The sequence below is a fragment of the Rhinoraja longicauda genome, chromosome 16 (genome assembly GCF_053455715.1).
Source record: "Rhinoraja longicauda isolate Sanriku21f chromosome 16, sRhiLon1.1, whole genome shotgun sequence".
NCBI classification, from domain to species: Eukaryota; Metazoa; Chordata; class Chondrichthyes; order Rajiformes; family Arhynchobatidae; genus Rhinoraja; species Rhinoraja longicauda.
Genome location: NC_135968.1, coordinates 32,115,013 through 32,138,957, shown reverse-complemented (window position 1 = coordinate 32,138,957; position 23,945 = coordinate 32,115,013). Strand labels below are relative to the sequence as shown.

The following is a 23,945-nucleotide window of genomic DNA, read 5'->3' as shown; positions in this document are numbered from 1 at the left end:
CAAGCATCTTACGCTTTGGTGAATCTTGCAAAGTGATACAGATATTATTTGTCTGGAAAATGTCAATGATTCCTTTTGTCTAGAAAAAGGAAATTGAACTAATTTAATTATGTAACTTGATATAACCAAGTATGATAGTGAGATGACCTAAAGTAATCTGCTGATCCGAGAGGGAATTTTCAATACCTATATTGCAAGGAGATGGATTGAGCACCGCAGTGCTATGGAAAAGGTCTTCTTGGGTCACCCATTTAGCGTGTCAGTCTTTCTGTATTGCCATAATAAGTTTCTGTATAGTTGATTGTTTCTGTATAGTACAACTTTTCCCTCAACTAGATTGGGAAAAATCAGAAGGGATGGTGAAATAAAAACAGAAAATGCTGGAGACACTCAACATGTCATATCATATCATATCATATATCTACAGCCGGAAACAGGCCTTTTCGGCCCTCCAAGTCCGTGCCGCCCAGTGATCCCCGTACATTAACACTATCCTACACCCACTAGGGACAATTTTTACATTTTACCCAGCCAATTAACCTACATACCTGTACGTCTTTGGAGTGTGGGAGGAAACCGAAGATCTCGGAGAAAACCCACGCAGGTCACGGGGAGAACGTACAAACTCCTTACAGTGCAGCACCCGTAGTCAGGATCGAACCTGTGTCTCCGGCGCTGCATTCGCTGTAAAGCAGCAACTCTACCGCTGCGCTACCGTGCCACTATCAGGCAGACTCTCTGGAGAGAACAACATACTTAATTTCAGGTCAATGACTTTTCATCAGAATGGAATAGCTTTGACATCAGTGTGAAAATTCTGTTATCTGACATTGCTGAATTCAATATTTAGTCCCAAGGACTACAACAAGTCTGGACAGAAGATTAGGTGCTGTTTCTCAAACTTATTTCGGACTTTGTTGGAAATAAGGGAGACAAAAGAAAAATCAGAATGGAAGTAGGATGAGAATTATATTAACAGGCGACAAGAAGCTCAAGGTCACCTTTGAAAATGCTGACAATTGACTAAGACAGATTTCTATGTTAGAAAAGAAATACAGAACATTTTATCACACCCAAGTTGCACAGTATTGTAGTCAGAAATTTTGGAAATTTTATAGATTTATGTTTGAAAGTCCATCTTTTGACAAATATTATCTAGTGATAATTAACAACTAATTGCAACATTTGCTTTATTTAGAAAGTCATCTTGAGCAAATCACAAGTACAGAAATTTGTTGGGACAGGACAGTCATACAAGGGTGAATTTCCAAAGCTTCTTACTCAAATGATCATGGAAACTGCTTGCAGTAATCATGCCATATTTCTTAGTATATTGAAGTAATGGTTCTGAGGAAAGAACAGAGGAAGTAAACATGAAAGTAAACATGCAGGTACAGCAGGCAGTGAAGAAAGCTAATGGCATGGTGGTCTTCATAACAAGAGGACGTGAGTATAGGAGTAAATAGGTCCTTCTGCAGTTGTATAGGACCCTGTTGAGACCACATCTGGAGTATTGTGTGCAATTTTGGTCTCCTAATTTGAGGAAGGACATCCTTGCTATTGAGGCAGTGCAGCGTAGCTTCACGAGGTTAATCCCCAGAATGGCGGGACTGTCATACGAGGAAAGATTGGAAAGACTGGGCTTTTATTCACTGGAATTTAGAAGGATGAGAGGGGATCTTATAGAAACATAAAATTATACAAGGACTGGACATGCTAGATGCAGGAAAAATGTTCCCAATGTTGGGAGAGTCCTGAACCAAGAGCCACAGTCTAAGAATAAAGGGGAGGCCATTTAAAACTGAGATGAGAAAAAACTTTTTCACCCAGAGTTGTGAATTTGTGGAATTCTCTGCCATAGAAGGCAGTGGAGGCCAATTCATTGGATGAATTTAAAAGAGAGTTAGATAGAGCTCTACGGGCTAGCGGAATCAAGGGATATGGGGAGAAGGCAGACACGGGTTACTGATTGTGGATGATCAGCCATGATCACAATGAATGGTGGAGCTAGCTCGAAGGGACAAATGGCCTCCTCCTATTTTCTATGCTTCTATGTTTAACTCCCACAGAAATTCCATCAACCTCTTGTCCTCCCAACTATCATCCTGGCTCCTGCCCTCATGAACCATGTAATCCGTTTGGAGAAATCATTTCTATAACTGTTAGATGGGAGCTTCGGTCTTTATCATCGTGATATCAAGGATATTCAAGTTAGTGATGATGGTGTATTCACTGAGAACTAGTCACACTCAATGATCCACCTTTTCCTGTAGTTGCTGCAACTTGTATTTCTCAATCATGAACCTGTGATCTCAGATTTGACCAGTTACCCCTCTCACACAATCTACTAACTCCAGGCCTACCTTCACCCTTCTCTAGTACTTCCTTCATTATTTCACTGAGTTTTGTTCATTCTTTCAATGCCGTATAATTGACAGCTATCTATTGCTCAATGCAAGAATAAAGAGTGTTACTTGTGATATGTACAAACAACAGAACAATTTTTAAATTGCTGCAGCTTAGCAATCTTGTAAGCACATTAACACAGATAATGCAAAAAAAAACACAATAATTAATAACCATTAATAGTTGACACCAGAGTTGTAGCTGTTGGTTTACAAAACAAAAAGTTTTCAAGAGAGAGTTAGATTTAGTTCTCAGGGCTAAAGGAATCAAGGAATATTGGGAAAAAGCAGGAACGGGGCACTGATTTTAGACGATCAGCCATTGAATGGCGATGCTGGCTTAAAGGGCCGAATGCACCTATTTTTCTATGTTTCCAGGACACAAAGTCCTGGAGTAACTCAGCAAGTGAGGCAGCATCTCTGGAGAATATGGAAAGACAATGTTTCTGCTTGGGATTTTTCTTCAGACTAATTGAAGTTGGGAAAGAGAAAGCTGGAAGAAAGGTGGGGGTAGGATAAAGTCTGACAAGTGACAGGAGAGAGTGATTTTTGATTAGTAGGTGGTTGGATACAGGCCAGAGACGAAAAGACAAAAAGTATGAGATGCCATTAATAGCACACAAGGGCCATTAATTACATCCTTTCTCCCTCCCCATGTCGATTACTCCTAAATTTAAACAATGGTCATTAAGCTTCATATACACCATCTTTGGAGAGAAGGAAGGGGGACGTTTCAGGTGGAGACCTTTCTTCAGACCAACTGTCGAGGCCTTGGAGTTTCCTCCCCAACTTTCTTTACTCCTTCAAATGCATTCCTTAAAATGCGAAACTCGACCTACATCTCCTATCCGACCTGTGCCGTTTTCATTTCATATGTTCGGTATCTGCAGGATTTTATTTTTACTTTTAGTTATTTGCACCGACTACAGATGCAATACTCGCCTTTAACATTCGAGGAACCAAATAATCCAGTTGCAAAACACCTCGGGCTTGCACTATCAGGCAGCAACTCTATGTGAACGACAGACGCACTGCTCACCTTAGAGAACAAGTAACCGGCCATCCCGTCCTAATAGCTGGCGCACGGTGAGCAGATATCGGGCAAACCGGAGAGCAAGGTTATTTCCCGTTGTCCTTGGCTGAGTGTGGCAACACCTTGTCCAAAAATAATATATTCAGCTAATTGGAAGCCGTTATTTCGATTACCACCATGTATATAATATAGGTAACGTTGGCAAGGCAAATTCGCGTGGATTCAAAAAATTCCCGTACAGATGGAGAAGGTACGGAAGGAATTCTTCCTTTCCTAGCGGGTGAGACCAGCAGGAGCGCCGCGGCCTGTGCCGCCCGGTTGTAGGAGGAGGGGTTGTGCCGCGGCCAGGCTGTGCCCGGTTGTTGAAAGAGTTGTTGTTGTTGTCGTCGTCCCGGTGGGTTGTAAAAGGAACAGGAGGAAGGCGAGGAGGGGCTGTGCCGCGGCCTGCTGTGCCCTGGGACAACAGGAGGAGGAGTTGTTGTCGTCGTCCCAGTGGGTTGTAAAAGGAGCAGGAGGAAGGCGAGGAAGGTTGGGTTGTGCCGCGGCCCGAGGTGTTTTGTAACTGGATTATTTGGATCCTACTGTGCCCTGGTGCAGGAGGAGGAGGAGGAGTTGTCGTCGTCCCGGTGGGTTGTAAAAGGAGCAGGAGGAAGGCGAGGAAGGTTGGGTTGTGCTGCGCCGCGGCCTGTTGTGCCCTGGTGCAGGAGGAGGAGTTGTAGTTGTCGTCCCGCCCGCTGATGTCACTTCCATCCGCCGCCTGTACCCGGCTGAACTGTGACATCGACGCCGGGGCTTTTGTTCCATCTCCTTCGGGACCGAAATACAAACAACGCGAGCGGACGGCTTCCCATTCCCGGTCACCATCACCGCCCGTCGCTGAGCGGCCGACCTGTCTGCCGCCTCTCCCGGCGCTGGCTGCCTCCCCCGCCCGAACGCCGGCGAAAACCGACATGTTTGGTTGTTGACAGCCGCTGTCGAATGGGATATAACTGAAGCTGAAGGTATAACGGCGGAAGGGGAAGCTGTCTCTCTTCGCCCCTTGCCTTAGTCTTGAAGGCTTGTGGTCTGCGGTCTCTCTCTCCCCCCTCACCCCCTCAACTCACCCCCTCAACCCCCCCCCCCCCTCAACCCCCCCCCCCCCCTCAACCCCCCCCCCCCCTCAACCCCCCCCCCCCCTCAACCCCCCCCCCCCTCAACCCCCCCCCCCCCTCAACCCCCCCCCCCCTCAACCCCCCCCCCCCCTCAACCCCCCCCCCTCACCCCCTCAACCCCCCCCCCTCACCCACGGAGCCCGGTTTGAAAGTAAACGGCGTAACGGACGGGGCTGGAGAAGCCACTGTGTGCGGCTGGAAAACACAACTTGTCGGGAAGGGGGGTCGCCGGCCGCTGATGAGTTGTCTGATCCCGAATCGCCGCCCCTTCTTAGACCGATTATACATATATATATATATATATATATATATATATATATAGTTGTGATTGTTTTTGTCGGGCTGCATTTCAAAATAACGCGGCCGACCGCACTCCCAACTGGATGCGTAACGCTGTGCGGTTGACGCGTTTGGCCATCAATGCCTGGCAGGAGGTGCTGCCCTTGCGTTGGCATCGGTTTGGCCCTGGACCTGGTTCGGAGAGATGGGCTGGCCGTCAGTTAAGGCCGGCTTCATGGAGTCACCAGAGAAGCCATTTATAAAACCAAACCTTCCTGACTGCGGAATGTGTAAGGTGGAAGAAACTGCAGATGCTGGTTCACACCGCAGACAGACCCACAATGCTGGAGTAACTCAGCGGGACAGGCAGCAACTCTGGAGAGAAGGAATGGGAATGGGTGACGTTTCGGGTCGAGACCCTTCTTCAGACTGAGAGTCAGGGGAGAGGGGCTGTCTCAGCCCGAAACGTCACCCATTCCTTCTCTCCAGAGGTGCTGCCTGTCCGGCTGAGTTACTGCAGCATTTTGTGCCTACCTTCGGTGTAAACCTGCAGCTGCAGGTCCTTCCTACACTATGGGCGGCACGGTAGCGCAGCGGTAGAGTTGCTGCTTTACAGCGAATGCAGCGCCGGAGACTCAGGTTCGATCCTGACTACGGGTGCTGCACTGTGAGGAGTTTGTACGTTCTCCCCGTGACCTGCGTGGGTTTTCTCCGAGAGCTTCGGTTTCCTCCCACACTCCAAAGACGTACAGGTATGTAGGTTAATTGGCTGGGTAAATGTGAAAATTGTCCCTAGTGGGTGTAGGTAGGATAGTGTTAATGTGCGGGGATCACTGGGCGGCACGGACTTGGAGGGCCGAAAAGGCCTGTTTCCGGCTGTATATATATGATATGATGATATGATATAAACCAAACCTCCTGACTGCGGAATGTATAACTCGTTTTCATCTAGCCCACAGCTAACAATGGGCCATTGCCTTGATCATCGTTACTTTTTTGCATATCTTTCAATTCATTTGTTCTATATCTCTCCATGTCACTGTCTATATCTCTCGTTTCCCTTTCCTCTGACTCTCGGTCTGAAGAAGGGTCTCAACCCGAAACGTCACCCATTCCTTCTCTCCAGAGATGCTGCCTGTCCCGCTGAGTTGCTCCGCATTTTGGCTGCCTTCCTGACTGCGGGCTGTTTTGCCAAAAGGGATGTTTTACAAAAAACTCTTCCCCCAGTGCAGTTTGACTGCCTTGAATGTAGAAAACCTGTATTATTACTAATGTATCTCTAAAGCATTCAATGGAAATATTGTTTACAATGTTAGATGATTGGGGTGGTGTGAACTCTAAGCTAGTCCCGGTCTTAATCTCGCGGGGGTTAAGACATCAACAGAGGCAATACACATTCTCCTCTGGCGGAGCAAATCAATTATAGGTCTGCACATCAAGCATCCCAAGCCTGGACAACTACCAATTAACACCTAACATTTAATACCACTCTAACAAAGTGATAGAGGAACTCAGTGGATCAGGAAGCATCTGGAAGGACTGGACAGACTGTTTTGGGTGAAAAGTCACTTGTCCATTTCCTCCACAAATGCTAACCACTGAGTTCCTCCAGCACTTTGTGTTTTGCCCATGTAACCACAGGCAAGGTTACCAATTGCTACTGAATCCATTGCCAGAGAGGGAGATGAATATAAACTGTTGGTCGACACAAAATGCTGGAGTAACTCAGTGGGTCAGGCAGCATCATTGGAGAGAAGGAATGGGTAACGTTTCGGGTCGAGACCCTTCAGTCTGAAGAAGGGTCTCGACCCGAAAAGTCACCTATTCCTTCTCTCCAGAGATGCTGCCTGACCCGCTGAGTTACTCCAGCATTTTGTGTCTACCTTCGATTTAAACCAGCATTTGCAATTTTCTTTCCTACACAATATAAACTGTTCATTGGTTTCATTAAAACAAGTTTTCAGAGAGAACTTTTAAAATGAAAATTGCTCTGGAGCACATTTTGCTTTCACCCCTTTTCTATGTTGGGCCAATTTAACAACGACAGACTTAAATTATTGGAATTATGAAGTTTAAAAATGAAGGTAACCTCAATGTATGAACTATAAAAGGTATTACACAACAGTAGATTAATGGATAACTTTGAAGATAAAATATTTGTGATAAAGAAAATGCTGCAAAGACAAAACCAGATGCTGGGGCTCTGGGAATAGCTGATGAGCTGGGAATCTGAGAAGAGAGCATTTTCTTTTTTGTCAAGGAAATAGATTGATAAGTTGAGGATGGAGACTCTTCTGTAGATAGGATAATGCTGAGAAAATGGTCTGATGTAGAAACCAAATTTGTTGGGTTTACAATGGACGGTGAGGATGATTTTGGGAACAAATTAGAGAAGATAGCAGTGTAAGAATTTTGTAACCAAATAAGGGCAGAGGTACACATGAAAAACGAATGAGACAAGCCACTTTGCCTTTCAAGGCTATTCTGTGGTGCAAGATTGTGGCTGAACTACTTTAATGCCATTTGCCTACACTATCTCCATGCTCCTTGATTCCTTTAATATCCAGAAATTTATTGCAATAGATCTTTGTTTTCAATGAACTCAATGGCACTGGGGTAGGGAATTCTAAAGATTCACCATTCTGTGTGAAATTCCTCTTTTCAAGTCTAATTAGCCTGCCTCCTATTTTAAGATCATGATTCCTGGTTCTAAACCCCTCAGCAAGGAGAAATGTGAGTCCAGTCTGTCAAGCTCTGATGAAGTTTCAAAGTTCTTCTTTCATTCCTCTTAATTGTAGTGAATACATACCCAGTGTACATGAACTTTCCTCATATGGCAACCCTTAAACCAATAGGGAATTTTGCTGCTCTTCCTTTATTGAAAGTGTATTGGAAGTGAAAGTGTTTTTAAAAGGAGACCAAATCAGTACACAGAAGTGTGATCTCACCAAGATGACCTCTTTACTCCTGTACTCAAATACTTTTCTAATAAAGGCCAACATACCAACTGGCTGCCTGGTTACATGTTGAATGTACATCTTGGCTTTTAATGACTTCTCTGTTTTTACATCAAAGTTGACAATTCACATTTTTCCATAATGTTGCATGGCCACTCATTCAGTTTGTCTATAGCTATATCCCCTTGAAGCCACCTTACACTCTCCCTCACAATCCTCAATACTTTTGTATCATTAGGAAATTTGGCAATATTACATTTGACCCCAATGGCCGAATTACAGACACAAGTCTTGAATATCTGGGACACAACCACTAAAGATCTTCAAAATTTCACTCTGCTTTCTGTCCAAATTTGAATCCATGTCAGTATATGATTCCATCTCCATATGCTTTAACCTTGTGCAAGAAATTATCTTGACAGATACTAACTGAGTTCAGAGTTGAAGCAGATTTGGATGGTATAATGACCAGCTTGAATAAATAAGGTGATGGAAGTGGAGAGCAAGGCTTCACTACTTGCATTATGCAAACCCCAGCTGAGCTTTGCAATGTTCTTAATGTGAACATTTTGATTTATCCATCAAGTCAGATGGATGGATTGAAAGTAATGATGGATGTGGAGTTGATAATAATGGTAAAGTAATATCCCCCATGCTGTCATCTTTGAGTGTAAATTAGTATTCTCTCTTTCAGTTATATCCTTCTGTGTATTTAGTAAACAAAACTACTCTAAAATAAAAACTGAGATTTGTGATATCATCATTCATGATTATGTAATAATTCTTAGGCTGTTCTCCCAGAAGAAATCATAGCACCGCACTGCATTTTAGTATTGCATATTACTGTAGATTTTTTTTTTCAATGTAGTACAAAGTGGTAAAAGTTTATTTTGCAAATGTTTTGGTTTCATGAGATGTAATTATATTGTCTTATACTTATCTTAGGGCATAATAATTTCTGTTTCGAGCTGATAGTTTAGTTTATTGTCACGTGTACCAAGGTACAGAGAAAAGGTTTTGTTGCGTGCTAACCAGACAGCAGAAAGACAATATATGATTACAATCGAGCCATCAACTGTGTACAGATCCATGATAAAGAGAATAATGTTTAGTGAAGGTAAAGTCCGATTAAAGGCATTCCGAGGATCTCCAATGAGGTAGATAATAGCTCAGGACCACTCTCTAGTTTTTGATATAATGGTTCAGTTGCCTCATAACAGCTGGGAAGATACTGTACCTGAACTGGAAGTGTGCCTTTTGCTTCTATACCTTTTGCCTGGTGGGAGAGGGGAGAAGAGGGAGTGACTGGGGTGAGTCTCTTCCTTGATTATGCTAGTATCCTTGCAGAGGCAGTGTGAAGTATAGATGGAGTCAATGGAAGGTTGGTATGTGTGATGGTCTGGGCTGCATCCACAATACTCTGCAATTTCTTGCGGTCTTGGATGAAGGTGTTCCCAAACCATGCAGTGATGCATCCTGATAAATTGCTTTCTACGGCACATCTGTAGAAGTTGGTGAGAATTGTTGGGGACATGCCGAACTTCCTAAACATTCTAAGGCAGTAGAGACATTGGTGTACTAAAGTAGAGGCATTGGTGTGATAGAAAAGCAACACATCAATTAAAAGTATAGCTAAAAAAATTGTTTTAAAAAGCACTGGAGAAAATGTTTGACCACTTGAGTACTTCCAATAAGTACTCTCTAAGTTTTTCAAAATAGTTTATTAATGGACATCTTCCTGTTCCCGAAAGCATTATCCAGAGTTGTTGTATCTGGAAGGTTGTAGGTGCTGGAATTCTGTCATATGAATAGAAAATAATGGAAATACTCACATTGGGGTATGACATGAGAATTTTTTGTATTTTCTTATATTCTCCCAGCTGGACATTAACAATATAGCATAACTATAATGTTAGTTCTCGAAATAACAGCAAGTCAAGGGCTAGGATTTTATAATCTGCAGATTAATTCTCAACATTTAGCTCAATTCTGGTAGAGGAAAGTGAGTGGTAGTCAGAAAATGCTCAAGAATTTGAGAAACTTATTGTGGGCAAGCTGATCAAATGAAATATTTTTCTGAATATATCCTAACCCTAATAATGTTAGACAATGTGTAAAAGATTGCAAATATGAAAAACATATTGCACTTTTTTTCTTTAGGAACTGAAGTGCTTCAATCTAAATCAAGAATATGCGAGAAAAAAGAAATGATTCTGTAGACTTCGTCAAGGATTTCCAGGAGTATCTCACTCAACAAACACAGCATGTAAACATGATTTCGGGTTCAGTTTGCAATGAAAAGGAACCACTATTACTTCAGCCTGGTAAGAAGTTGCTTAGTTTACTAATATATAAACGGTGACAAAAGGGGCTGCAAATGATAATGCTTCATTGTCACCTGTACTGAGCTAGGTGCAGTGAAATTCTTTGTTTTTGCATCCAAAGTGCACAAAAGAGTCGCCACAAAGAAGTAGACAAAGTTACAAGAAGTATTCATCCTCCTTCATTCCCCCACCAGGTCCCCCTTTGTTCTCGGGGTTCCCCCACGCTGGGTACCCCTTTGTTCTCAGTAGCTCCCCATGCTGGATCCCCCCTTGTTCTCAGCAGCGTGGCCCGTCCACCTCAGCTCGTCATCGAGGCTCCGTTCGAGGCTCTGACTCGACCTCGTCTGAGGGAGCTCCAACTCGACCTCCCCCTACCTTGACTTCAGATGTTCCTAATACTTATTACAACCCACCAGTTTCAGTACCTTTATCCAGAAATGGTAGAAAGTTTCTCTTGTTAAACATGTATCTGTAAGCACACTATTGCAAAAGATTTATGTAGTTAACCTTGTGAATCTCCCAGTCATTGACAGCTCAGTGCAATGCCTAGTTGAAGTGAAAAGAAAGTCCTTAAGAGTATGTTGTTCCTTCTCAAATCTAGGTCCATCTGTTACAGTGCTCCTGTGTTTGAATTTGCTGTGTCTTGTTTCCATTCTGCCAATGTTGAATTAGCCCATATAAGCATCGCAACATTCACAGGGTATATTATTTGTAAACTATCCTTCTTTGGTCTGTTTGTAGCCTTTGATATGGTTGACCAGATCATCTTCTTTATTGGAACTACTGTATATTGGCCTTCTTGCATTCTTTTCTATCCAGTTATTGCCAAAGAATTATTTACAATGGTTTCTCTTTTTCTGCATTGTTCTTTCTGGAGTCTCTAGAACTTTTCCAGGGAAACAAAATCAGCCATCAACACTTCTGTGCACGAATGTGCCATCTTTACCCTCTGAATTGGCCTTGCAAAACCACGCAGTTAGGGGAAATTTTAGATATACTATATACTAAAACTCTCGTTTGTTTGTTCCTGAACTACAGCCAAAACGGTAGCATGACAATTTTAGGCCCACCTTACTCACCGTCGTCCCCTTGGTGCTAATGGAAGAGGTTTCATTGAAACCAGTGTTATATTTTTAAAGTTATTCACAATTAAAAGTTTAAATCTATCTCCTGAGGAGGGAGGGGGGGGGACGAGGGAGGATAAGGGGGGTTGAGGGGGATGGAGTGGAGGGGAGGGGGTTGGAGGAGGAGGGGGGGAGGAGTGGGTGCTGCACCAATGCAGGAGAGGTTTGGGTCCAATCGGTCCACTTGGTCTAGTAGATACTAAATACTGGCCTGGCAAGTGACATGGTATGAATGAGTAAATTAAAATAAAATTAAAAGAACCCCAAAAGCTGTAAAGATTACTCTCTGCAACTGTTATGTGGTGCCTCACTTGATCCATCTGGTCTCTTCTACAGCTTTTGGTACAGTCAGTCCCACATTCCTCTTCTATCTAGCTTTGTTCCAGTTTTGCCTAATTGCATCAGGATTGGCTTCTTTTCTTCTCTTGGCTACTTCATAGTGTTTGTCATAATGACTGTAATTCTGCCTTTAAAATCAGAAGTTTGTCAGACTCCATTTGGGAATTAAGCAGTAATAACAGATGAATATCATGGAGATAATTGATATTCTGATGATATCATTTAATGATTAGGCTGTTTATAGACCTTGTTGTGCTGCAGAGCTGCTGCATTTTCTACATTACAGCAGTTTTATTGGCTGTTAAGTACTTGGGACATCTTTAAAAAAAAAGAAAAACAAGTTTACAATTCTCTCCTTTTCTGCACATTACCTTTTCTGAACATCATCTTTATCTTCCTGTAAGACTCCTTAGAGTCTGTCTTTTCTTTGTAAGCCATGTGACCTTTTTTGGATTGAGTTATTAGTAGTTGTTTTATCTATGCTGTAGTTTGGCTCACCACTTTATAGTAACTGAGATTGTCTGACTTTACTTTAGACTTTCGAGATACAGCGCGGAAGCAGGCCATTTGGCCCATTGAATCTGTTCCGACCAGTGATCACCCCATGCACTAGCGCTATCCAAAACATTAGGGACAAATTAACAATCTTACTAAAGCCAATTAATCTACAAACCTGTACGTCTTTGGTGTTTGGGAGGAAACCGGAGCACCCAGAGAAAATCCTGCTGTCGCAAGCTGAATGTACAAACTCTGTACAGACAGCACCCATTCTCAGGATCGAACCCAGGTCTCTGGCGCTGCACCACTGGGTCCTCACATACACTATATATTTCTCGCGATTTGCCAAAGTCCAAATATATTTTCTGCAATTCCTTTTGCTTTATTTTTATGTATTTTGAGTGCATGTAGTTACATGTAAATAATATCAATCGAGCATTCACATTTATTACAGTGCTTAGGAAATTTGGGGGAAATGCCAACAATTCTTCACCTAACTGCCAGCATTTACCCTGTTACTGATGGGTAGTTTGGGACTTTCACATGAGTGCTAAGGTCCCAAACTTGCTATCCAAGCACTGCTAGGAGTGGCCTGCTGCACTTCAGTATTGAACTTCACATGAAGATCAGTTCTGATTATCAACTTGCTGTAATTCTCCAGCTGTTAAAATCTAGCATTGGGTAATCTGCTATTAAACCTGCACCAGGTTAGACATGGCATGGAAACAATGGGAGCCCATTCATCTGAAAGGAGAGGGATAGTCTTGAGAAAGAAAGGTAAGTAAATGGTCATTTACATTCATTTTAATTGAGTTAATTTGATGTTTTTCAATTTAAGTGTGTTCCAGTAATTCAAATTTTACATTTAAAAAATATTTTTTGTATATTTCTGATATTCAAAAGAGTTTCGTCTTTGACAACTGTCAAAGCATGGAACATGACTTTGCTAACCAGCATTCAAATATTTCATGGGTGCTGCATATTACCTTGGCATTTGGAATTGGACTGCACAAAACACCAAGTTGACTTTGGTGGATCAGCAAAATTCAGCAACACAGGCGACAGGGTGGTGGGCAGGTTGTGGTCCAGTGATACAGTGATACAGTGATTTGTTTCTTAAAGTTTTTACTGATATGAAATAAGTTTACGCATTTTATAATAATCGGTATTTTTATTGGCAGATGGAACAGAAAATCATCACAATGGAATCAATCATGCATCTGTTGAAGTTTCCCTTGATGATGGCTCTGGGATGATAGGGGAAGGGCCAGAAAGAACGGCTGATGGAAAGTTGAAGTGTCAGTACTGTAACTACGCTAGCAAAGGGATAGCACGACTGATGGAGCACACCAGAATGCATACAGGTACTAGGCTGAACAGTAAACTAGTTTATATAATTTAAGTCAAGTCAAGTCAAGTCAATTTATTTGTATAGCACATTTAAAAACAACCCACGTTGACCAAAGTGCTGCACATCTGACTAGGTCACAACAGCTATTGGGTTATATTGTTTGTCCATCAAAGTATTAGTTGGAATAAATAGCAAGTCTCCCAAAATGAATTTGGTATAACCACCCTCCATTTTCTTTACCATTACTGAATTTAGTTTTCCCTCACAGGTGATACCCCTGAACATTTTACCATGAAGCCAAAATATCCAAAGCAATGTTAAAGCCATAGTATTCCCTGCAACCAGCTCCATTTTAATAGAAGCATTTATGGTAACTCAGCTATTCAAGAAATCAACATAGACATTAATAAGCAATTTTATATTTGGTTTACACCATAATAACCATGTTATTAAATTGTTAATATTACTTCATTATGACATTTATCACTTATTTGCATGTGAATAAGTGAATCTATGAATGGAAATCTGAAAAGTGCAAAATAGACTAGTGGCCTCTGACAACTGGCAAAGCATTAGCATAAGTTCACTTGTCTTTCAACAATTTGGTTAGCTCATTCAAACTGGCATATATTCGAGAGATAAAATGATGTTACACTAATCTCCAGCAGTACACTGAGCTTTTGATAATGTTACCAATTCTTTATGCACAAGAATAGTACAATAAATTTGTCATATATTTTCTTGGACTATATTCATGTGCCTTAGCTTGTTATGCTGTTCAAGAAAGGTGGACAGAGAAACACTGCACTATCAACCTGAGACTGGCAATAGGGAAAATCTAGAATCCTGTCAGGGCTCTTAAATTATTACTGGGAAGATCTGGTTTACTTATTTAAAGGAAATACTATTTTACAAATTCTTGTTGCGAGGTGGCTAGCAGAATGTGTAAGGGAGAAGAAAAATAAAACTATAAATACCGGGAATCTGAAATGAAAACATAGATGGAAATACTCCGATCAGGCTGCATTTGTGGAAAGAGAAACTTGATATTTGAGGTCAGTGATCCTTCATGGCTTGTGTGATTAGCTGTAATATATTGAATTGAGAATTGTTTCATAAGCAGGGAAAAGACTGGCAATAAGTAAATAGTGTTCAACTTCATGGGCTGCAACAATGCAGGTATCAATGATTGGTGCTTTGTCTTGAGTTGCTGATTATATCAATGGTGGATGAGGTGTCAGTGCATAATGCATACAGGTTTGCTGCTGATACAAGGAGAAGTGAGAATACGACTAAAGGGAAGGCTACAACATGCAAAAAGGTGTGAACAGAAATGTGGCAGCTAAAGGATGTGAACAGAAATGTGGCAGCTGCAGCAGCACATTGAAATGTGAAGTTATCAAATTCGCTGGGTAAACTAAAATTGCAAAATGTTGATATTCAGAAGGACCCAAGTATCTTTGTATATGAATCTGTCAATGTCAGAGTGTTTGTATTTAGGACAGTAAATAATATGTTATTCTTTACATCAAAAGGGAACTCGTAAAGATGTTTTCCTATATTATGAGGTTCATATGTGAATCAATATGTATAGATTTGTTGCCTCAGATTAAAAATGTTGCCTCACAAAGAGTGCAACACAAGTGCAAATGGACTCCTTCCTGAAGAGATGGAATTAATTAGCCTTGTATTATCAAATTTAAAAAAAAGCAATCTTAGCGCAACAAGTAAGTCTTGGAGTTGACAAGATGGATTCTGAGTGCAAAGACTGGATTTTTTAAACTAATACCAGCATAAATGCTGGGCCGTAGCATGTTTCTGTGTTCAAGGCCTGGTTTTCATCGTTTCTGTAGACCTACGCTTGTGACAGCATTTTTTAACCTGCTGCCAACTGCCCCTGCTCTGTACTGGTGGACTCCTCAAAGTGGTGTAAATTTCCATGTCTAATAAGCCTGAGCCAATTCTTTTTTTAAATGTCCCTTATTGAATGCTTGAATGTCAAAGACATTCATAAACATTTAATAACTGTCAGTTTGACAGCTTGTGAGCGGGAGTGAAGCTCTGTCATGCCGATATGCCTGAAATGCAACACTTTCTGGTACAACTTTACACCCATGCCAAGCTCGAAGAAATGACATGAGGTTGGTAGCTGGCAATCTCTAGTCAATAAAACCAGTCTTTCCTTTGGCTGGAGAATCTAGTTCTAGGTGTGACCATCATTGAATGAAAGTAATCAGTAATGAGACAAATTTCTTCCCTCAAAGGACTGCGAATCTTTGGACACCATCTCAGAGCAGTGGATGTTGGTTGAATATGTCCAAGCATTGATTTCTAAAGCATTCAATATATGGTGCAATAAGATGAACTGAAGTACAACAGTTGAGTACTTGTTAAAGGAAAAGCTTGCTTAAGATTATAAATTCTAATTTATATTGTTCTTTTGTAATACAGGTGAGAAGCCCCACAGATGCCATTTATGTCCGTTTGCATCAGCTTACGAGCGTCACCTGGAAGCACACATGCGCTCACATAGAGGTGAAAAACCATACAAATGTGAGCTCTGCTCATTCTGTTGCAGTGATCAAAGTAACTTGTCTCATCATCGTAGGCGCAGACATAAACTTCTTCCTCTGAAAGGACGCAGGGCTTCATTGACCAATAAAAGAATGATGGGAATCTTGCAGAAAAAGTCCTGCTACTCCCTGAGTTATGGAAGAAGACCAATGATTAATTTCAGTCCTCCATCAATGCTGGTGCAGAAGACAGATTATCTTGATGAGTTTTCTCACAGTATATCAGCCGAATCTTATGAGGCTCTGGGAAAGGCACAGACTAGTGGAATATCAAGGGATGTACAGGACATGGTGGATAATCCATTAAACCAGCTATCCGCCTTAGCTGGCCAGCTTTCCAGCCTTGCACATGATGACCAAACTCCAGCATCTTCTGATATGGCAAATTGCAGGGATGAAAAACCATATGTAATACAACAGTGTGTAGCACCAACAATTACCACTGTGGTCTCAAGTGTGGCACAAAGTTCATCCAATGCTAGCCCTGATAGACATCCAGGGCATAACCAGAGAAACTTCAGTCCTGTAGCAGGTCCAAATAGTGAGCACAGTGCTCACATGAGCTCGCCTTGCATGACAAACAGCCAACCTAGCACCCCTACTCTTCCAATTCAAGTCCAGGATCCCCAGTTATTGCACCATTGCCAGCACTGTGACATGTATTTTGCAGACAATATCCTCTATACCATTCACATGGGGTGCCATGGCTATGAGAATCCTTTTCAATGTAACATATGTGGATGCAAATGTAAAAATCAATATGACTTTGCTTGTCATTTTGCCAGAGGTCAGCATAAGCAAATTTAATCTTATTTGTATTAATAAACCATTTAAAAACTAATCAGGATCAATCTTATTTTGGAAGGAAGAAACTTTATCCTGCATAAAACTAAGAACCAAATTAAGTTATGTTTTAAAATCTAACACTACACATCAGTGAATTTTTCTCTCCTTGCTTTTCTGATGTTGCCATTTCATGGTCTACCTTGTCTGTCTTGAGGGGCCATTAAAGCATGAAACTGGAAAATATTGCATGAAAGTTGATAATTACATTTACACAAACGAAGGAAAGAATCATGGAATAGGATTTGTATTTTCTCCAGGTTATCCAAACCTAAAGTTACTGGCACCTGATATGATATTCTTCAAGTTGTTCATTCCAAACATGACAGCAGCAGGGTGGAGGATACACGGGCAGCCATTCTAAAGAATATAGACCCTGTCGACTTGTGTGCTTTCTTGTGTATGAAATAGGCTGCACTGGATATTTCCAATCTATTTCCACTATTAGTTTGTGGATGCTGAGCCCAGTTGCAGTGTTTCTAATATTGTTCTTGCAAAAAAGATTGGAAGTATCTCTTGAGTTTTTAGTAATGATGATTTGCAGCAAATCGTTGAAATGTTATTAATATTATCGTCCTGTTTTGGAAACATTTATAAACACTGGAAAATGTAAGATAGTCTTTGTAGTTGAATATTACTTATTTTTGTCTTTTAGCTTGATTTTATGACTTTTTTGGAGGTAGTCTAAGTTTTGATTTTTGTATAATTTCTTTCTCGAAGATTAATATCTAGACACTTGTGGGCACAGGATGGATTGAATCGTGAAAGTTGCCACCTTTTCCGACATGTCCCAAGGACATTACAGCTGTATGCTGAAAAAGAGCAACTTGTCCAGCTGGATTTTAATTAATTTTGCTTTTTAAAAAGTTTTAATGTCTGTTCTTTTAGTTTATATTCTGTACTTGAACGATTTAAATTAAGCAGAAATACAATGTGAAATTAGACACATTTCATGGGAGTGGATCCTGAGAAGGATTATAACAAGAAAATATAAACTGATAAGCTTCAGAATGAAAACAAAATGCTGCAAATACTTACCTAGTTTGGCAGCATCGATGGAAAGGGAGATAGAAAAGTTAACATTTCAAATCAATGATGTTTCATCGTTAAAACAAGTTTGTCTAATATATTTAGAATCATGTGAACTATTCTAGTCTCAAATCTAAAATATACAAGTTAGAATGATATCCTAACTGGAAAGATTAAACAGGTTGGATCTCTGTTTTCTAACAAAGGAGATATTTTTCATTATTTCATGAAAGCGTTTAACAGAGAGGATGGTAAGAGAACTCAGGGCCATGTATAGGATCGTCTCTAATTAACTCCATGGGGAGTTCAAAGGAAACTTAGAATGTGAAATCAGTTACTACTTTGAGGTAGTTGAGCTGCAGACGTAGATAAGCACAAGGGAGGTAGTGTAATGATGGGGGTTCAAAAGTGTAGGAAGAGTATTTGGGAAGCTTAACTTTATGCATCAGGAATATGCAGAAACCTTGCAAAAACAACCCAAAAAAAACACCCCACCATCTCAAAGTACTCGCCTGCCTATGCAGGCAACAATTGTCTCATTGGCAGCATTGACCTCCTCAGTCACATCAGAATTCACAAAACCACAGTGGAAAAGACTTCTCCTTGATCCCAAGGGATTGCTAAAAAAGAATTTATATTACATCTGCATGGTATTTTGGTGAGATGTTAACCTGCATTTTATAACTGCCCTCTCCCATACCTCTGAACAGTAGGGTACCTAATCTAAAGTAAAATCCAAGTATTCCTTTGCAGAATAACTTGCCTGTTGTTAGTAAAGGAATCATGACTTGATGGTAGCAATGAAATTGTGGGTAAATGTATGAAGATTGTAATACGATAAATGGTTGGTCTTGAAAATTTGTTACTCAGAAAATTGTCGTCAGCTTTCACTTCTACCATAAATTCTGATCTTTATGCTTTCAAAAGCAGAATTGCTTTTTGTCAAGGACCATTAACTTTTTCAGTGATGTCTTTGATGAAAATAAAATGTTGGAAGTGAGCCTTGAAATTAAAGTGGGAGCAGAAAACTGTTCAGAACATGTATCAAATAATGCTGAATGAAATTAAGGATATTGAAACATTTGTAAATTATAAATCATGTAAGCTAGTTTTTAATTGCTTCAAGTTAAAATGGAATAGTTCTAATCAAAAAGGCGAAAAACACACCCATGATCTTTCCATCCATCTATCCAGGCACAATCTTGAACATTATTAGATGAGTCCTAAGAATCCATCCTCAAAGCAAAGTCCAGAACTCAAACTTCTCTTTTTTGTAAAAAAAAAGAAAAATTAAATGCATTAACATTCTTCATTCTGTACGTAATTACCTCAGTCTATTTTTCAGGTCTGTTGCATCTTTGCAAATTTTAAAGTTAGTCTTGATACTGGTAGCAGGATAGAAAAAAAAACACAACTCGTCTGGTTCACTAATATGGACATAGCCATGTTCATGTTTTGTGACGGGCACCTTACGATGCAGCAATGTAGTTAATTCTTAACTGTATTCTCAATTCAAGTGTAATTAAGAATGGACAATAAATGAATGTTGTCAACAACATTCTCACCGTTATGAATGAATTGAAGAAAAATTAAATTAAAAAAATGTAATTGGATTTTTAGTTAGTGCCTTTCCAATGAGGTAGCTGTTAAGTTTTTTAATTTTTGCCTAAAATAATTGAGGATTCACACCAAGAGCTATGTTATTAAAATTATTCAAGTCTTCAGGATTGTGTTGCTATTGTAATGTTTACCTAAATTTCAGAACATTTATGCTATGTGGAGTAATTAGATTCAGTCGAACAATTAAAGGTACTAATTGCGTTCCTGACATTTGAATACATTGCTTTGTAATAATTATTTAACTTCAAATTAACCTTTTGTTCAGGGATTTCAAAATCCAGAATGTAGGTACCTGTTTTCGAACCATTTTTTATTTGTGTGTAGGCGGGAAAAAAGCAGCCAGACAGCATTGGAAGCGGAGAAAAAAAATTGTCCTTAAAAAACCCCCCCGGGGGAAAGCAGGAATGGGGTACTGATACAGCCATGATCATATTGAATGGCGGTGCTGGCTTGAAGGGGCGAATGGCTTACTCTGCCACCTATTTTTCTGTTTCTATATCAGCCAAGGGAGGGGGAGAACATGATCCTGTTTCTTTTGAAATTGGTTGATCCACCCAGCATTATTTTTTAAAATTTGGATTGATCAATGTAACCGAAGGGATAGCTGTGTTTATCCCATGCATTATACAAGTCATTGTCTACAGATTGATGAGAGGGAACATATCGTCAATTTTTGGGAGATTGTAATTAACGAGGCAGCAAAAGATTACCCCTGCTCCACATTTCCAATTCAATGTTCCCAATGCTGATGTGACATTGTAATTGCTTGAAATGGCCCCTGGATCCTTCATCCTCCATTTTCCAGCTCCACTGCTCCCTTCTGAAAGAGCAAAAAAATCCTGAACTCTTTGTGTGCTCTTTCTATATTAATTGCCAATTTGCACCACCCTCGCACTTTTACCTAACTTTGACTCTTCCCTTTCTGGATATTTTTCCCCATCCCAGATAGGTTGGCACATCCAGCTACTACCAGCCTACAGATCTCAACTAAATTTCCTCCCACTGTGCTTGCTGCAAGGACCTAATTTTGTGTCTTTATGACGTGGAAAAAGGTAAGTCAGCCCATCAAGTCATTGCCAGCTTCAAGAAAAATTATATTCTTCAATGATAGACACAAAAATCTGGAGTAACTCAGCGGGACAGACAGCATCTCTGGAGAGAAGGAATGGGTGATGTTTTGGGTCGAGACCCTTCATATTCTTTATTTGCTTCTTTGTACCCATTCTCTCTCACAAAAGCCCATCAATATCTCATTGATTTTCCTATTATCTAACTGCCAGAGACAATTTTCAGTATCCTTTTGACCTAACAACCATCACATCTTTGAGAGGAAACCAGGTGCATCTCGTCACAAAGAAAAGTGCAAATTCCATACAGGTCAGTATCCAAACCTAGCCATTGTGCCACACCTTTCATAAATACAGTTTTTGTCTCTGTCCTGCCATGGATGTCTTTTAACCTTGGCTTTCCCTTTTGCAGAGTTGACCGAGCCCTTGACTTCTTCTGATCTATTTCTCAAGGCCCCCCTATTAACCCTCTCCTGGCAGAGCAAGGATATGGTGCCCCTGAACCACACTGATAGCTGCTACATTCATCAGATCATCCTTCAAGTCAACCACCTTCCATGAATTTCCACCACCGGACATGTTTCCCCTCCCTGCCCCTTTCAGCATTCTGAAGAAATCCATTCTGAAGGGTCCATTCCATTTGCAAGTCTCTGATCTGCTTTTCAGTTTCCACTAAGTGTTCCAACAAGGTTTAAACAAACTTGAGGATTATCATTTCATCTGTTACCTAGACACTATGTCACTGTGATGGATGTTTGTGTTGGGGTCGTGTGTCTTGTGTTCCTTTTTTTGTTGTTGTGTTCTGTGACTGCTGGAAATCTAATTTCATTCGGTATCTCGGTATCGAATGACAATAAAGCTCTGTACTTGGCAGCCTTTAGGTCTAGATGAATTTCAACCATTTCAGGTACAAAAAAATTCCACCAATTAATTGTGCAACTGTTCAGAAATCCTGATGGTTTGGCACCTGGCTCACAATGTAATGTCTGCTGTGCTCCCTCTCCACTCACTAATCTTTTCAACATACCTGGTTCATTGGAAAATGTGTCATATTCTCTAACGTGAAAAAATGGGCTGAAAGAGCATTGAGATATTAGCAGAAGTACATCCAATACATCAAATGTTCAAATCCAGTCAATAAAACCTCGAGTGTTCTCGATTAACAGAGTTCTACTGTGATTTTCTTGTGTCGGAACTGGCCAGTTGTACTGTAAGGTGCCCATAGGATTTCCTTGTTTTATAGACACTGCCTGAGGTGTTGGGCACTTTCACCGTACTCCCTTTGGATTCAGATCTGATCTGCATTACTTAGCTTTGTTTCGTCAATCACTCTGCAACCTGAGCCTCACTCTATCAGATTCCATTTGTTCTATAGATCTGTCCCTCACGCTAATGCTAAAAACTAACATGTTTTCTCAATTTTCTAATTCTGATGAAGGATCTTCAACCTGAAATGTTAAACTTGTTTCTCTTTCTGCAGACGGTGCATGGCCTGCTGTGTATTTTTCTAATATTACTTTTTACTGATACTACAGAAATAGACCAGTTAACTCACAGTGACAATTTGTGTTTAAACATCAACTGGCACAAATCTGTTGGGATCCCTGAATGAAAGTGAAAGAGGAGATATGGGGATAGGTGTTACAACTCTTGAGGTTGTAGGTAAGAGTGCCTCGGGAGGGGGCAAGTTGAGATGAACAAACCAAGGAGTTGCAAGGAGAGCACTTTCTACGGAAAGTGGTGGAGATGGGAAGGTAAAGACTGGTGTTGGAATCCTGTTGAAGGTGGTGGAAATTTGGCGAATGATGTGTTGGATGCGATGGCTGGGGGTGAGAGGATTAAGGAACTCTTACAGCGGAGGGGTCAAAAGCAGAACTGCAGGAAACTTTGCGACTACAGGAGATGTAACATCTGTCCCTACACCTTATCTCTTATTCCCATCCAGGAATCACAACAGCCCTTCCAGGTGAGACAAAGATTCACTTGCATCTTTTCCAACCTCGTCTATTACACTTGGTACTCCTGATGTGGCCTCTTCTACATCAATGAGACCAAGCATAGATAAGGCGACTGTTTCACTGAATACGTGCTCTACCCAGGTCTGCTGAAGTTCCCAGTTGCTAGCCATTTAAACTCCCATTCCCATTTTCATCATGCTCTTTCTGTCCTTGGCCTCCTCAACTGTCAGTGAAGTGACATACAAACTGCAAGAATGGCATTTCATATTCCACTTAAGTAGCCTACAACCCAATGATATGAACAGTATTAATCAATTTGAATACTACCCTACCTCCTCTCTGCTCCCCCCTGTGCTCCCCCTCCTCTCCCCCTCCCCCATGCATTTCTCCCAGCGCCCTGTCACTCTGTTCCATTCCCCTCCTCTGTACACATCCTCCATCCCAGAGTCCAAATTACCCTTTCATCACCCCCCTTTTCCAATCCCTCTTTCCGTCTCCCCTTCTTCCCGCCCCGTCCACATTACCCTTTCATTCCCTCCTTCCTTCCCGTCCCTTCCCTCTTCCATTCCCTATCCCTTTCCAACCATATCATTCCTCTTCTTCCTTCCCAACTTATCTGACACTCTTGTCACTATCTCCACCCATTTGCATTCACACCACCCTCCCCCCTCACCACTACCTGTATCCACTTATCACTTGCAGGTTTTGCTCCACCCCAATCCTCTTTTTCAACTTTCTCTCTTCTGCTCACAAGGTCCCAACCTGAAACGTCGCCAGTTCCTTCTCACCAGAGATGCGACGTGACCCGCTGAGTTACTCCAGACTTTTGTGTCCATCTTCTGAAACGATGTCTGTTTATTTATCTCCACAGAAGCTGCCTGACCGGTTGAGTATAGACACAAAATACTGGAGTAACTCAGCGGGACAGGCAGCATCTTTGGAGAGAATGGGTGACGGATTGGGTCGAGACCCTTCTTCAGACTGACGGCGGGGGCGGGGTACATTATAAGGAAGTGTGAAGGTGTGGAAACAAGGCAAAGATAATAGAGGCCAAGGGAAATGTGGAATAGATCATTGTTAGTTGGGAGAAGGTAACAACAAAGCAAACACGGATAAATCAGACTGGTTGGAGAAATCTGATGGGGGGGGGGGTGTGGAGAGAGAGGGGAAAGCAAAAGGTTACTTGAAGTTAGAGAATGAAGTTAGAAGTTAGTTACTTGAAGTTAGTTATGTTCATACCGATGGGGCGTAAACTGCACAAGGATATGAGGTGCTGTTCCTCCAATTTGCGCTGGGCCTCACTCCGACAATGGAGGAGGCCCAGGACAGAAAGGTCAATATGGGAGGAGGAGTTAAACTGTTGAGCAACCGGGAGATCAGGTAGGTTTAGGCGG

General features: G+C 41.2%; 2 protein-coding genes across 4 annotated transcripts in view; one reads left to right on the top strand and one right to left on the bottom strand.

The window, feature by feature from the left end:
* The window catches only part of acadsb (acyl-CoA dehydrogenase short/branched chain), a 33,179-nt gene extending 28,826 nt beyond the window's left edge, over positions 1 to 4,353 (bottom strand). Inside the window, exon 1 of one of the 2 annotated variants that reach the window (XM_078413565.1) lies at positions 3,445 to 4,353. In XM_078413565.1, coding sequence (XP_078269691.1) covers positions 3,445 to 3,468 — 24 coding nt within the window. In that variant the 5' untranslated portion in view covers positions 3,469 to 4,353. The remainder of the gene's footprint in view (positions 1 to 3,444) is intronic. The other variant, XM_078413567.1, reaches the window with a different exon arrangement.
* On the top strand, positions 3,775 to 17,578 carry LOC144601443 (zinc finger protein Pegasus-like). 2 transcript variants are annotated; one of them, XM_078413568.1, is made up of 4 exons: positions 3,775 to 4,439; positions 9,986 to 10,149; positions 13,292 to 13,474; positions 15,913 to 17,577. In XM_078413568.1, the coding sequence occupies exons 2-4, from the start codon at positions 10,017 to 10,019 to the stop codon at positions 16,839 to 16,841; spliced, it is 1,245 nt and encodes a 414-aa protein (XP_078269694.1). In that variant the 5' UTR covers positions 3,775 to 4,439; positions 9,986 to 10,016; the 3' UTR covers positions 16,842 to 17,577. The 2 variants fall into 2 exon arrangements, with proteins under 2 accessions (XP_078269694.1, XP_078269695.1); XM_078413569.1 differs by lacking the exon at positions 3,775 to 4,439 and adding an exon at positions 5,551 to 5,620 and having other exon boundaries at positions 15,913 to 17,578.
* Positions 17,579 to 23,945: the final 6,367 nt, after the last annotated feature.

Bases quoted from the DNA above. Each gene is read 5' to 3' on its own strand.
- LOC144601443 (XM_078413569.1), top strand. From the start codon at position 10,017: ATGCGAGAAAAAAGAAATGATTCTGTAGACTTCGTCAAGGATTTCCAG. The intron at 10,150-13,291 runs GTAAGAAGTTGC...TTTTATTGGCAG, and splicing joins ACCACTATTACTTCAGCCTG to ATGGAACAGAAAATCATCAC. The intron at 13,475-15,912 runs GTACTAGGCTGA...TTTGTAATACAG, and splicing joins GCACACCAGAATGCATACAG to GTGAGAAGCCCCACAGATGC.